This window comes from Psammomys obesus, unplaced genomic scaffold, assembly GCF_907164565.1.
Source record: "Psammomys obesus unplaced genomic scaffold, mPsaObe1.curated_primary_1811, whole genome shotgun sequence".
NCBI classification, from domain to species: domain Eukaryota; kingdom Metazoa; phylum Chordata; class Mammalia; order Rodentia; family Muridae; genus Psammomys; species Psammomys obesus.
This window is the reverse complement of record NW_026585609.1, coordinates 1,234,543-1,248,958: the sequence shown is the minus strand read 5'-3', so window position 1 is coordinate 1,248,958 and position 14,416 is coordinate 1,234,543. Positions and strand designations below refer to the sequence as shown.

The 14,416-nt window shown below is 41.9% G+C and overlaps 1 protein-coding gene across 7 annotated transcripts in view; it reads left to right on the top strand.

Annotated features, from left to right (window-relative positions):
* Plekha5 (pleckstrin homology domain containing A5) overlaps positions 1-14,416 on the top strand; it is a 179,963-nt gene that overhangs the window by 112,934 nt on the left and 52,613 nt on the right. For 4 of the 7 annotated variants that reach the window (XM_055610329.1, XM_055610305.1, XM_055610298.1 and 1 more), the window contains exons 9-11: positions 504-619; positions 843-860; positions 6,629-7,096. In XM_055610329.1, the coding sequence (XP_055466304.1) occupies positions 504-619; positions 843-860; positions 6,629-7,096 (602 nt within the window). The remainder of the gene's footprint in view (positions 1-503; positions 620-842; positions 861-6,628; positions 7,097-14,416) is intronic. The other 3 variants (XM_055610336.1, XM_055610323.1, XM_055610314.1) reach the window with 1 other exon arrangement.

Below are 14,416 nucleotides of genomic sequence, written 5' to 3'. Positions count from 1 at the left end.
TACAGTTCTGTTGTTGATGACTCAAGTAAGCCCTACTTTTGTGTTGTCTTGCTTGGTTTTGTTCTTGAGACTGGGTCTACACTGTGGATCACAGTGTTCTATATCTCAACACGTAGTTCAGGGTGGCTCAGAATGACCCCTCAGCCTCCCAAGTGCCATGTCTGGATAGAAGTATTACCCTAAGTGAGAATTATTGGGTGCGCCAAGTTAAAATGGTTAGAGTAGAGTAAGGCAGATCCACAGGCATAATTTGAACATTCTTCCTAAAGCACATTTGTGCAGCCTTAAAGTATATGGAATTGAAGAAACATTTAGAGGACAATTAATGTTGCACCCTGCTGGGGTCATTGTGTGTATTCTTTTTTAAATCATTTCTGTATCTTATGTAAAAGACAAATCTACTTTCTTTGAAATTTCATAGTAATGGTCAGATAAAGAGCCTCTTTTTCTTTTCTTTTTCAGAATCCATATCATGATAAAGTGATGGTGTCATTTTCACTCAGGCAGCCCATCCAAACATGCGGACCTATTATTTCTGCACCGATACAGGAAAGGAAATGGAGCTGTGGATGAAGGCCATGTTAGATGCTGCCCTGGTGCAGACAGAACCTGTGAAAAGGTACAGCCCTGTAGGAAGCAGCCGTGGTTTCCATCTTCATTTACTCCTGCCTCACAAATGCCGTCGTCATAGTGCATGGTGTTCTCTCAGGCCTACTGCACGGCCAAGAGTCTTATTTCACCTGCATTTTATTTCACCTTCTTCTTGCCACATTTCACCTGTCAGTGTACTGGGGCAATTCTAGAATCCTAACGTTCAAAACAAATGTTCTTTTTTCCTACAGAATTACCTTTAATTTCCGGTGAGTACATCTTTTTATTACCTTAAAGCTGGGCAGATCTGTGTGCTTCATGGTAGAGGTTTTTTAAATATCCCAAATCATAGAATTTAACTTTACAGTTAATTTCATTGTATTTTTATATTGTATTAGTATTTGGGAAGTAAATAAATAACAACAAAACGAGTTTTGTTTTATTGTTGACGAGTTTTATTTTGTTAATATTTTCTGATTAATTCTGATTATCGTTTATAGAACATTTAAATTATTTCTAAATGTATCCCTTTCTTGATGACCTGTGCCTTAAAACTGTGGTACTCAGATTTCTTGCTAAAATTAATCCTAGAGTTGTTTATTTTCTTCCCTGCTTGAAGACAATGAACCGATCATGTTAATATTTCTCATTATACTGAGAATTAGTCTACTAGGCATGGTGGCACACACATTTCTCTGCACATGTGTGTGTGTGTGTGTGCATGCTTGTGCTACAGGGTTTGTTGGAAGCACAACTTTCAGGAGTCCGTTCTTTGTTTTCACTCCATGGGTTCCAGTGATCACACTCAGCACCTTTCCCGTTCAGCTGTCTCAGGCACGGTTCACGCTTACCACTGAAGCATCTCAAACTCAAAGCCAGCCTGGGCTAAGTCGTGAAAACCTGTCTCAAAAAGAAGCAGACCTAATCAGAGAAAATGCATTTCTCAAAGTGTAAAAATAAGAGGTTGAGTGAATGTGCTTTTGGGGTGGCTTAGGTTCTCTATGTAGTCCTTGCTGTTCTGGACTCATATGTAGATCAGATTGGCCTTGAACTCAACAGCTCCGCCTGCCTCTGCCTCCCAAGTGCTGGAGAAGACACTTCTTTAAATTCCCTATAATTTGAAGGTTCATAATATAATTAAATTTTGTTTCTAGTCAATGATAATTAAATTCACATCTTATATAAGAAAACGGCTAATTTGTGCATTTATAGATTTCTCCCGTGTGTGTGTTCCCAGTTAGCGATCAAGCCTAATTACATCATATATACTATGCTCATTTTAATGTTTTGGTTTTGTTTTTGTTTTTTGTTTTGTTTGTTTTGGCATGTTGTCTGAAAGAGCACTTTGAGTCTTTATGAGATTCTTGGAATTTTTTTTTTTTTTCTCCTCAGACAGGGTTTCTCTGGATAGCCCTGGCTGTTCTGGAACTCACTTTGTAGATCAGACTGGCCTCATTCCAGAGATCTGCCTCTGCCTCCTGAGTGTTAGGATTAAAAGTGTGTGCTGCCACCACTGGCTCTTATTTCTGCTATTGTTTTTAAAACCCAAATCCTCATGCTGGTCCCCAAGCATGGACATAAAACAGGTTCTAGGTTTTTGTTGGTAGTGGTGGTGGCTATATTGGAGATCATACCCAGGGCATTGTGCATGCTAGGCAAGGGCCAAGCCACCAAGCCATAGCCCTAGTCCCTGGGATATTTGATCCCAGAACTTGAGAGGAAAGATAGTTAGGCGTTCCCAGTAAGTGTACAGAGTGGGTAAAAGTGTTTGTCTTGAAAGCCTGATGGCCTGATCAGTCTTAGAACCCATGGGGAAAGGAAATGACTCTAGAGCACTGTCCTTTGATCTCCACATGCGCACTGTGGCTTGTGTGACCTCACACACACTGATAATAAGTAATAAATAGAAAGCTGAGTGTGGTGGCCTTTGCATCCATCCCAGCACTTAGGAGGCAGAGGCAGGTGGATCTCCAAGTTTGAAGACACCCTGGGCCACAGAGTGAGTTCCAGGACAGCCAGGGCTACACAGAGAAACTGTCTCAAAAAAAAAATTATAATAATAACAACAATAATACTTAAGTACAAGAGTATTTTATTTTCTGTATTATATACTATGCTTTTCTCAAATTTAACTTATTTTCATTTTCTGTTGTTGAATTTGCAATTATAAAAGCAGGAGCCAGGCTTGGTGGTACACTCCTATAATCCTAGCACCTGAGACACAGAGGCAGGAAAATTATGAGTTGCAGGCCAGCCCTAGGCAATACAATGAGACCTTGTCACCAAAATGTAATAAATTAATTTAAACCACACATAAAAATGTGGGGCATGAGAGATGGCTCAATGATTAAGAGCACTGGCTGCTCTTCCAGAAGACCCAGATTTGATTCCCAGTACCCCACACAGAGACTCACAACCATCTGTGACTCCAGTTTCAGAGGATCTGACTCCCTCTTCTGGCCTTCAAAGGCACTGCATACATGCAGGCAAAAATGTCCATACACATTAAAACAGTAACAACATGTATCAACTTACAATATGAGATGATATGGGTGAGTTACTTGTTTATATTTCCTTTGTCATTGACATGGCCAGCTCATGTCATATAGTACACATTCATTCAAGAGGTCACTCACTCCCTACATCCAGTTTTTAAAGTTCATTTCTGCAAAATTCATAGAGGATTTCACACAGAAACTACAATGTTATAGGGCCCTGGTATGTAGCTACCTGACAGCATTTTTCAAAAATCTGGGTCTAATATACTTTCTCTGAATAATTCCCATCGCTTAGCACATTATCTTCATTTTGTATAATCTCATTGTATTTTTAAAGAAAATCTAGGTGTTTTGCCTGCGTATTCATCTGTGCACTACATATCTTCTTGGCGCTCAAGAGTGCCAGAAGAGGTGCTGGGAATTGAACCCTCATCCTCTGCAAGAGCTGCAAGTGCTCTTAACCACTGAGCCATCTCTCTCCAGCCCTCTGTGGCGTTTTCAGTTTGTGGGTGTTAGGCCTCACTCATGCTAGGCAAGCATCTCTGTCACTAAACTATACATCAACCCTATATTTTTATTGTCAGTTGGCATACAGTAATTGCATATTTTACTGTACATACAGTAGTTAATTATACATGGGACAGTTCACACGGATGCAATGTGCAGTGATCAAATTGGGATAATTAGCATAGCTATCATCTCAGGCTTTGATCTTTTTTTTTTTTTTTTTTTTTGGCTAGGGACATTAAAAATCTATACTAGTTGTTTTGAAAAGCCATTATCAACCATAGTTGTCTTACAATGCTATTAAGATATAGAAATGTTTTCTCCTATTAAGCTGTACCAATTATCTATCCTCTCTCTACCCACTCCCCCCTTCCTTCCCTTCCCTGGCTCTGGTAACTACTTTTCTGTTTTGTTTGTTTGTTTGTTTGTTTGTTTGTTTTGAGGTCAGTATTCTAGGTTCTGCATGTAAATGAAAGGATAAGGTGTTTTTGGACTAGGCTTATTTCACTAACATAAATATCTCTGGGATGTTCATTACAAATTCGTCATCCAGCCATCTTGGCTTTTGTGAAGATTGTCTTTTGTGCTCTATTAAGCATATAAGTTTAGGACTCTCCTTGACATATTGATTGGATAGATTCCCAGTAGTGGAATTGCTGAATCATACTTGTTTTGTTTTGTTTTTCTTGTTTTATTTTATTTTATTATTTATTTATTTGTTTGTTTATTTATTTATTTTTGAGTCAGAGTTTTGTTTCATGTAGCCCAGGTTGGCCTCAAAGTCAGTATAGATTGAACTCCTGATCCTGGTAACCACAACTGGGGTTTCAGGTGTGAATTACCACACCTGTCTTCAGGTAGCAGCTCTGTTTCTTGATTTTGAAGAACCCCTACCATTTTTCTTAATAGCAATACTAGTTTCCAATGTCTTTGCTTTTGTGGCTTAAGTATCACTTTTTTTCCCCCAATTTTTTTTTTAAGATTTATTTATTTTATTATGTATACAGTGTTCTGCCTGCAGGCCAGAAGAGGATACCAGATCTCATTATAGATGGTTGTGAGCCACCACGTGGTTGCTGGGAATTGAACTCAGTACCTCTGGTAGAGCAAGCAGTGCTCTTAACCTCTGAGCCATCTCTCCAGCCCCAAATATCACTTTCTTAAATCAGATATGTTTCTTGTGGCTTATGTTCTCATGGTTCTCAGGTTTATTCCATTTAAATAAGAGTCATTGCATGCTTATGTTTCTTTAATGATAAATCTTTGGAGAAAACATTACAATTCTAGTCGAAAAGAGTAGTTATAGTTGATTGGACTTAGTTTTACATTTTTAAAGATACTGAGCATTCAGTGTTTAAACAACCTCTCCCTGCAGACTTCAGTGAACTTTTGGTGTCAATTTCTTTGAAGGGAAGAAGCCCCAAAACCCATTTTTGGTCTTTTTGGTTAGTTGCTTGTGAGGTTTTTGTTTTGTTTTTTTAAGACAGGGTTTCTCTGTGTAGTCTTTGCTGTTCTGGAACTCAATCTGTAGACTAGGCTGGCCTCGAACTCAGAGATCCACCTGCCTCTGCCTCCTCAGTGCTTGGGCTACAGGTGTGCGCCACCCCCACCTGGCTAACAGAGCCCACCTTTGTAAACCCTCCAGTATCTGCTGTTTACATCTGAGTGCTCTGTATCTAACTTTACAAGTGTCTGTGCAGTGTGTGATTTCACTCTGAGAGGAGCCACTTTTGAATGTTGGCTAGAGCCTATTCCCTGGTATCTGTAGAATCTGTATTTCTGCACTTAGAGTTAAATGCGTGAGTATGTGTGTTCTCCATACATCATAGTTCATATTCCACACATCCCATTATGTAACAAGAGTACTGCCCTTGCTATAGCATGTGTGCTGAACCACAGTAGCATGTTATGCTGAAATGCAAGAGGCAGGGCACTTCTGTGAATTCCCACCGAATGGAGGGATCATGGCAAGTTCATGTGGGTTCACACACTCAGCTTGATTTTTATGAAAGCCCAGGTATGATTGACTCAGAAAAACACCTTCTCATCAAAAAAAGCTGTAGTAACTGAGTAGTAAACTCAGGTGGCCTAGATGCACAGTTGATGAACATTTTCTTCTCTTGGGCACATGGACCAGGCACAAGGATTCCACAGAGCTGCTTGATAAGCTAGAACAACAGTAAAGGCAGTAAGGGCCATGCCAGCTATCAATTGGGTCTTATAACAGTCGTCTGACATTGCTGAAGCTACTGTGTTCACCAAAAAAGGAAATTGAGGCAATGTAAGCTTCTAAACCTTGCCCAAAGATGCAGCTAGTTAGGTAAATATGCCCACTGAGGCTGGGCATGGTGGTACATGCCTTTAAATCCAGGCAGAATCAGACAGTTCTCTGTGAGTTCTGGCCCAGCCAGACCTACATAGTGAGACCCTCTAGTTAAAAAAAAAAAAAAAAGCTCACTGAATATAAGCCAGCTTGGCTCGGAGAACTGAACCATGCTATCTGGGTATGATGTCTCACACCCATTATGTCAGCAGCCATAGCACTTGAGAGGCAGAGTCAGAAGTTTGAGGGCAACCTGCTACATATGACATCACTCCAAAAAGCTACATACAGGTGCATACAAACAAGAAGTTAGTCATGAAGTTTACCTCTTTGGTGGCATCAGACTGTAATTTCCTATTGCAGCAGCTTCCGTAGCCAGGCTCATGATTGTCTCCTGATGAGCTGGTCATCTGACTGAGAGCCACATTCTTATTTCAGTTGACTGGCTCTTTTAAGGGGCTGTGGCTCTGTTTCCAGATTGCCGCTGGCAAAGGCATGCAGCGCTTGTCTTGGTAGCTTTTGCCTGTGTTTTCTTGCATTCTAGTGTTACCCTGCATGTGATGGCACAGCTGTGAGGTTCTGTGTCAGCTGTGCTCTCTCACTCTGTTAGTTTGCTTGTTCTCATCCAAGTGGTTTTCCTAGGTTGAGTCTAAGGTGTAATTACACACCTGTTCCATCTGTTTACTGTGCTTTTCTCCTCTGCTTTCAGAGTGGACAAGATTACAACTGAGAGTGCATCAACTAAAGAAACCAATAGCATTCCCAACCACAGAGTTCTCATTAAACCAGAGGTCCAAAACAATCAGAAAAATAAGGAAATTAGCAAGATTGAAGAAAAAAGGGCCTTAGAAGCTGAAAGATACGGATTTCAGAAGGATGGTCAAGACAGGCCATTAACAAAAATTAACAGTGTAAAGCTGAACTCCCTGCCATTGGAATATGAAAGCGGGCCAGCCTGCCCACCCCAGAATGTGCACTACAGACCCATCAATGTGAATAGTTCAGATGGCAAAACAGTGAATGTCAGCTTGGCAGATGGCCGGGGTGGAAGTCACCCAAATGCAGGGCCTCTACCCACAGAAGCTGATCGAGTCATTCAGAGAACAAATTCGATGCAGCAGTTGGAGCAATGGATTAAAGTCCAGAAAGGACGGGGTCTTGAAGAAGAGCCCAGGGGGTAAGTACCTAGCGTTACCAGCCTGGTTTCTTTGATACCATGCTGGTTGCAGTACTGGTTTTGAAATATGTATAGGTTTTACACTTTGATTGCTGTGTCTTACTCGTGGTAATCATATTTCTGTGCATAGCGTAGCTTTGGTGACGAGCCACTCTTTGACTCAGAGCAAAGGACAGGCAGCAGTTGAGGGGAGAGATAAGTTTTAGGGAAGTGAAGAGGGCTTCTATGCTTGCACCTTCACACCTTTCCTCTCCTGGAATTCTGAACTGTAACGAACCAGTGGGAATTCATCTCCAGCCCGAATCTCTCTTCCATTAGTAGCCTCTACAGCCTTGTGGGCTGAAGGGTCTCTATAGGCAAGAAACCTGGAACCAGGTGTGGTAGCACACAGCTGTAACCCCAGGATTTGGGAATAGAGACAGAGGGAACGAGTTCAAGGCCGGCCAAGTGAAACCTTGCCTCAACAAAACCAAGATTGTAGATCAGTGTGTCTTGTATGCCTTAGGTTTGATTCTCTACAAAAAAAAGAAGGTGGGGGGGAAGAAGATCTATAACCCTTAGCTTGTAACCTGATAGTTTGGAGAGAACTTACCTGTAAGTGAAGAGAGGAGAGGGACTGGCCGCGGTGCCTGTGAGCCTACATCTGTAGAGTGCAGTCTGCCCTTGAGCACGGTTTAGATGTTGCCAGTGTATCTCGAGTGGTTAAAAGTGTGAAGGTGAATACATTCACCTCGTGGAAGGCTGGAGAGAAGGAAGATTCTAAGGAAAAACCTGCAAGTTCCAGGTGTGGTGGTACATGCTTCCCGCTAATCCTAACACCCAGGTGGTTGAGCCTAAAGACTAAAAGTCTTAATTTTAATAAAAGGAGAGAGTACCTAAGAGAACAACCATTTGAGATATAAGAAATTTTAGCACTTGCAACAATTATCAGGAATATATGCTGAGAAGTATGTACATTTGAAAAAAATTTTTGAGAGATTAGCCTCAAGCTTATATCTGTCTCTGCCTCACACGTGCTAAAGTTGTGCCCCAGCACATACACACACAGAAAGATATGTTTATTTTATGTGTGTGAATGTTTTACTTGCATGTATGTTTGTACCAGGAGAGGGTATCTGTGATCCCCTATAAATGTAATTTCCGCTCTTCTTCCAGAGCACCCAATACTCTTAAGCATAGAGCGTCTCTCCAGCCCCTCAAAACACAGAGTTTAAGGCAGGTGGGTTGCTGCACCCTTGTAATCCCAGCACTCAGGAGGCTGAAGCAGGAAATGGCTAGTGCAAGGCCAGCCTGGGTCATAGCATTTAGTCGCAAGCTTGCCAGAGCTACATAACAAAACCCATCTGATTCTTCTACCTCTGTGGAGATTAAGGGTGTGCTCCACCAATGCCTGGCTATAACTTCCTCTTCCTTCCTTCCTTCCTTCCTTCCTTCCTTCCTTCCTTCCTTCCTTCCTTTCTTTCTTTCTTCCTTTCTTCCTTCCTTCCTTCCTTTCTTTCTTTCTTCCTTTCTTTCTTTTCTTGCTTTTTTTAAAGCAAGGTTTTAGAGAAAGCAATTTTTTCATTTTAAATGCGTTTTCCAAATTACCTTTCATCTTTTGTATTGATAGTGTAGTTTGTGTTGTAAGCATACAGTGATTTCCAGGCAGAGCTCTATGTAATTTAATTGGGGGTGTTTTTGTTTGGTTTTTGGGGGGTTGTTTTGTTGGTTGGTTGGTTTTTATTTTTTATTTATTGTATTTCTTTTTTTGAGACAGGGTGTCTCTGTGTAACAGAGCAGCTGTCCTGGACTCACTTTGTAAACCAGGCTGGCCTCCAACAGGTTGCCTCTGCCTCTCTGCCTCTCTCTGCCTCCGCCTCAGATTAAAGGAGTGAATCGTTTGAATGATACTGTGGTTTACTACTGAAACTTGTGAGGTGTAGGAATGTTTTCCAGTTCTGCTCAGTGATAGTGGCTGGCCTGCAGCATCAGAGGCTATCTTCAGGAGTGTGGCTCTAAAGCCTGCCTAGGCTGGCCTTGTTAGCTCTCCCAAGGCTACAAACACATGCCTTCTCAGAGGTATTTCTCACTGCTGTCTTCCTCCCCCTCCTTAGTGCTCATTTCTAGGGTTTCCACAAGAGAGTTGTGACTAATACTGACTTCACTTTATAAATTGTAGAGTCTTTTGTATAACATCGTGATTGAGTTGTAGCAAGGAATTAAGTACTTGAAAATTACTAAGACAGATTTGTTTGTTCATTTGTGTAACAGGGTCTCACTATGTAGCTCTGGCTGGCCTGACCAGGAACTCATAGATCCCCACCTGCCTATGCCTTACCTTACCCTTGCTGAGATTAAAGGCTACACTTCTGTACCCAGGCCTCAAAGACGGTGTCAGAGTTGCAGTTACGTGCAGTAATACATACACTGATTAGTTTGATGTGTTCTGCCCAGTTCACGAACCCCAAAAGATCAGGAATAAACAGACTCCACTGTAAATACATGAGGTTTTTTTTTTATTGTAAATTACAAGCTGCAGCTTGGGGCCCCCCCCCCCCCCCCCCCCCGCACCGCCGAAGCGGTGGGAGCTGAGCGCCCCGTGCCCAGGTTAGTTGGATGATTTAAAGATTCTGGTCCATCCCAGCATACCCAAGGCAGGGGCGATTCCTGCCTGGCAAGCATCTATTGGTCAAAATGCTACATTTTGAATTGATTGGCTATAGGAAGGTTCCCAGGCCATTCATAATGATCTGGTGTCCCTCCCTAGGGGAATGGTCCAGTTTCTTAGCAACCGTATCTCTAGTGGGTGGGGAAAGAATGCAGTAAGGCGGTCCTTCCCCTCAGGGCATTACTGGACTTCTCCACCCACCTACTTCAGGTCTTAATAATAGCTGCTAATTTATCTTTTGGTCTCTCAGATGCAGCATTTCTATGGGGTGTGTTTGTTATAGGTATACATACATATAGAGTACATGTCAATTGTTGACAAATTTTTTAAAGTAAAAAAGTATAACTAGGGCCTGGGGAGATGGCTCAGAGGTTAAGAGTATTGGCATATACTCTTCCAAAGGTCATGAGTTCAATTCCCAGCAACCACATAATGGCTCACAACCATCTATAATGCAGTCTAGTACCCTCTTCTGGTGTACATGCAGACAGAACACTGTATACATAATAAATAAGTAGATCTTTTAGAAAAAAAGTATAACTAAGTGCTCAAATTTACCAGTTATCAGGGAATTAAAGAAATAATGAGATACTGCTTTTCATTTTCAAATTAGTCACAGTCATAGGTAAGCAAATGACTTAATAGGTGGATGAGAGCATAGATATAACTGCTGGCTGTCAGTTCACACACTGTCAGTAGGAAAACAAGTGCAGTTTGATGAGACAGAAAACAGGAAGCAGTTCTGAGGGTGAAAGTGTTTGGAGAACTACAGATCACATTCAGGAAATAATTCAGACTGGAAGTCTGCCAAGTTGCTTCCTCTCAGCTTACATCTCACATCAAAGAACGATCTTTCCCTCAAATAAAACATTTCTTTCTTGAATATAAAAGTGTAGAGAGGGTAGCAGGTACCTGGAATTTTATGTTTTCATCTGTGAGCTATCGGTGAGTGTGTAGAGGGCCCTGGAAGGGCTTTATCACCTTTTGTTCTGCGTGCAGCCTCCTGAAGGCTGGTCAGGTTGCTTGGACAAGGGCTCTGTCTGCATTCTTCTCTTTAGGTTCACAGTGATGTCCCCTGAGTGCTCGTGGAGTGGCACATTCTTTTCAAATGTCTCAAGGCTACTTTGAGTCTCTGAAAAACCTCATCCCCCAAAAATTTGCAAACTTTCACTGCTGAAAAGAAGTGTTGTAATTCATGAAATAATTGATTTTTTTTTTTTTTTTCCTTTATGAAAGGCTTTCTTTAATTACTGAGACCCTAGTAGGAAGCAGGGGAGACTTAATGTTTGGTAGGTCCCTGCCTCTGCACAAGGCTGCAGTCTTTGTGAGTCTGTTCATTGTCCCCGGGCAGACCGCAGGCAGCTGCTGCTGAATGGGTTTAGGGGCTTACTTCTTAGGCTTTCACTTGAGAGTAAATCACACTTGGCTTAATTTGAATTTCTTTGGGACAGAAATCACTGGCGTAAATTGTACTTCTGAAAACCATGTCTCCTAATGCTAGAAAGTGTATGAGAAAAAAAATGAATTTACTTGTTAATAACCTATTTTCCTACTAAAAGCCCCCAAAGTTTCAAACATTGCAGAAGAACCTTTCAAACTGGTGATCATTAGCCAACCTGATGGGAAACCCTGCTGGGTTTGGGGGTTTTGTTGTTGTTTTGTTTATTTGTTTAACATTTTTGGTATTGGTAGTGGTTTGGTTTTTTTCTGAGACAGGATTTCTCTCTGAAGTCTTGGCTGTACTGGAACTCTGGCCTTGAAGTCAGCTGGAATTAAAGGTGTGCACCACCTCCTGGCTAGGAAATACTGCTGTTAATAGCAAATGAGGACTTAACAGTAAGAGTGAAGGCAACAGCTCACATGTTAGTGAATGCTTGGAATTTATACTGTTATTGAATAGGTTATTGTTTTATTTTGTTTTGTTTTTGGTGTTTTAAACTGGCAAGGCTTGTGCCTTCTACCCTTCTACACCCAGCAGCATTTTAAAAATTTTTCTAGTGGCTGGCTCTTTGATCACCTTCCCCTCAAGGCGGGGGGGGGGGGGGGTGCGCTTAACAGAACAAAGAGGCATGTGCCTTCTTAAGTAGATACATTTTCATGGTGGCATTCTGTGCTGAAGTTCTACCCATTTGCAGTCAATGCTTCTGTACTCTTTGTTTCTTAAATTTATGACTTAACTTTCTTAAATTTTTGAAGCAAGGTGGGTAAGTTGCTTTAGAGTTATTCTTTCAGGCAGAGCCAACCTGAGTGGAGTTGTGGATGGAATCAGCTCCCCCTGGCTGCCATATTTCCTGAATACATGAGTGTGGGGCTGCCAGCTCTTCATTTTGTCCCCTAATTTCTGTCTTTTGTGTTATCGGAAAGAAGTTAGGAGGGAAATCTAGCAGGGGGTTGAGGGCTGTGCAGCAGGAGGGAAACCACAACTAATTGAACTCTATTCTAGTCACATGAGACTTCCCCTCATTCCCCAAAGTTCACTGGTGATTGGCCTAAATGGGGGGGGGGGGGGTGTGACATTGCAAGAGCATGAAAGAGGAACTGAAATGATAAAGAAATCTTTATTATTCAGGAGGGGTGACTGGAAGGATCAGAAATGGTTTGAATATTAATGAGGAATGTGACCAGAGAGCTTTAGGCAGCACTAAGGGATCCTGTGGCCACAGGGCAACAGGAGCACACGGAGGGCCCCAGCCTTCTGAGGTCATGTGCTTCCTAAGCTTTCTGCCTTCCTTCCTGTTAATTTTCAGTTTTCATTTGGGGGTATGGGGATGTGGGGGTGCCCAAGAGGCACCTAATGTGGATACTGGAAAAGCAGCAAGCACTCAACAGCTAAACCATCTCTCCTATCCCAATGTCTTTAGTTTCAGCTAATCCATTATGATAGATGAATAGTGTGAATATTTTTCATACATAACATGCATGCCTTTAGCAGATTTTTAAAAAGAAGGGATAATTTTTGTCATTTAAATATAAGTGTCTGGAGAAAGCTAGAAGTAGGATACCCTCATTTTAATTCACAAACACTTTTTATAATGCCAGCCATTAAAAGAATATGGCTACGATAAGCTGGCTAGCCTGAAACTTGCTATGCAGGCCACAGTGGCCTTGAGCTCACAAAGATACAGCTGCCTCTATCCCCAAGCACTGGGGTTACAGGTGTGTGCCTTCTATCCTAGTTGCTCCTACTCTGCTTTTCCCTCTGCCTTGCAGTATTCCACAGCCACAAAGAGAAGGTATATTCCACTTAATGAGAATTTCTTATTGAATAACAATAATGTAATTTTACACACCAATAGAAACTATGTAGTGTACCACATAGCTAAGTATGCACCCAATCCATTATATGCAAAGTAAAATGTGCTCAAGGACTTTATGTTTTGTTTTTGTTGCTGAGACAACTCACACTGCCTCAGACCTGTTGCACTCCTCCACAGTAGAGGTAAACGGTCCCACCTGCCGAGTAGTAGTTGTAAGGTTATGGGACAAACTAAATAAACATGGTTAGGCATGCAACAGATCTTTTATATAAAGGAGGTTTATTAGGTGGAGATGGAGGGAGGGAGAGCAGGAAGAGCAGAGAGGAGGGAAAGCAGGGAGAGCAGGACATGATGGGGGAAAAGAGGGAAGAAGGTGATAGAGAAGAAGAAGAAGATAGAGAAAGGGGAGAGGAGCAAGAGAGAAAGGACCAAGAGAGGAACCACGTGTGGGGTTGTCCCTTTAAGGGTCAAGGTAACCACGCCTTCCAGGTGTGGCCGGCGACACATGATGACATCATAAGTTGCTAGGCAACCCAGAAGCAGGTTTGGTTCCAAAATCCTAACAGTAGTTATGCTACCAGTAACAAGTCTGTGTGGGAGACCTGTGGAAGAGCCAGAGAGATGGCTCAGCAGTGAAAAATAATTGCTGCTTTTCCAAAAGACCCTGGTTCAGTTCCCAGCACCCATATTGGATGGTTCACAATCACCAGTAACTCCAGCTCCAGGAGATCTGATACTCTCCTGGATCTTGGCATTCATGCACACAGACACACACGCACGAAATAAAAATAAATCTTTAAAATAAAGAAATATTCAGCTTTCAGTTTATCAGCCAAAGGTTTAGATTATTAAGAGTAGTAAAGTTAGGGGGCTGGAGAGGTAGTTCAGCGATTAAGAGCACTGGCAGCTCTTTCAAGGGACCTACCTAGGTTCTAGTCACAGCACCCACCTGCTGGTTCATAACCATCTGTAACGCCATTTCCAGGGAATCCAGGGCCCTCTTCTGACACCACCCCCCCAGACATGAAAATAGTATGCATATACATGCAGGCTACCATTCTTATGTGCATGAGATAAGTGTTAACACATGAAGCATCTTTAAGAGTATTATTTATTTATTTATTTATTTACTTATTTATTTATTTGCTAGGCGGTAGTGGCTCATAACCTTTAATCCTAGCACATGGCAGAGGCAGGCAGATCTCTGAGTTTAAGGCCAGCCTGGTCTACAGAGGGAGTTCTAGGACAGCCAAAGCTGTACAGAAAAACCCTGTCTCAAAAAACCTAGAGAGAGAGAGAGAGAGAAAATTTATATTTTGGGAGTTGGGTTTTCTTTTGTTTTGGGGGCAGTTTGGAGGAGGGAGCTGGGGGTTGGTTGGTTGGTTGGTTGGTTGGTTGGTTGGTTGGTTGGTTGGT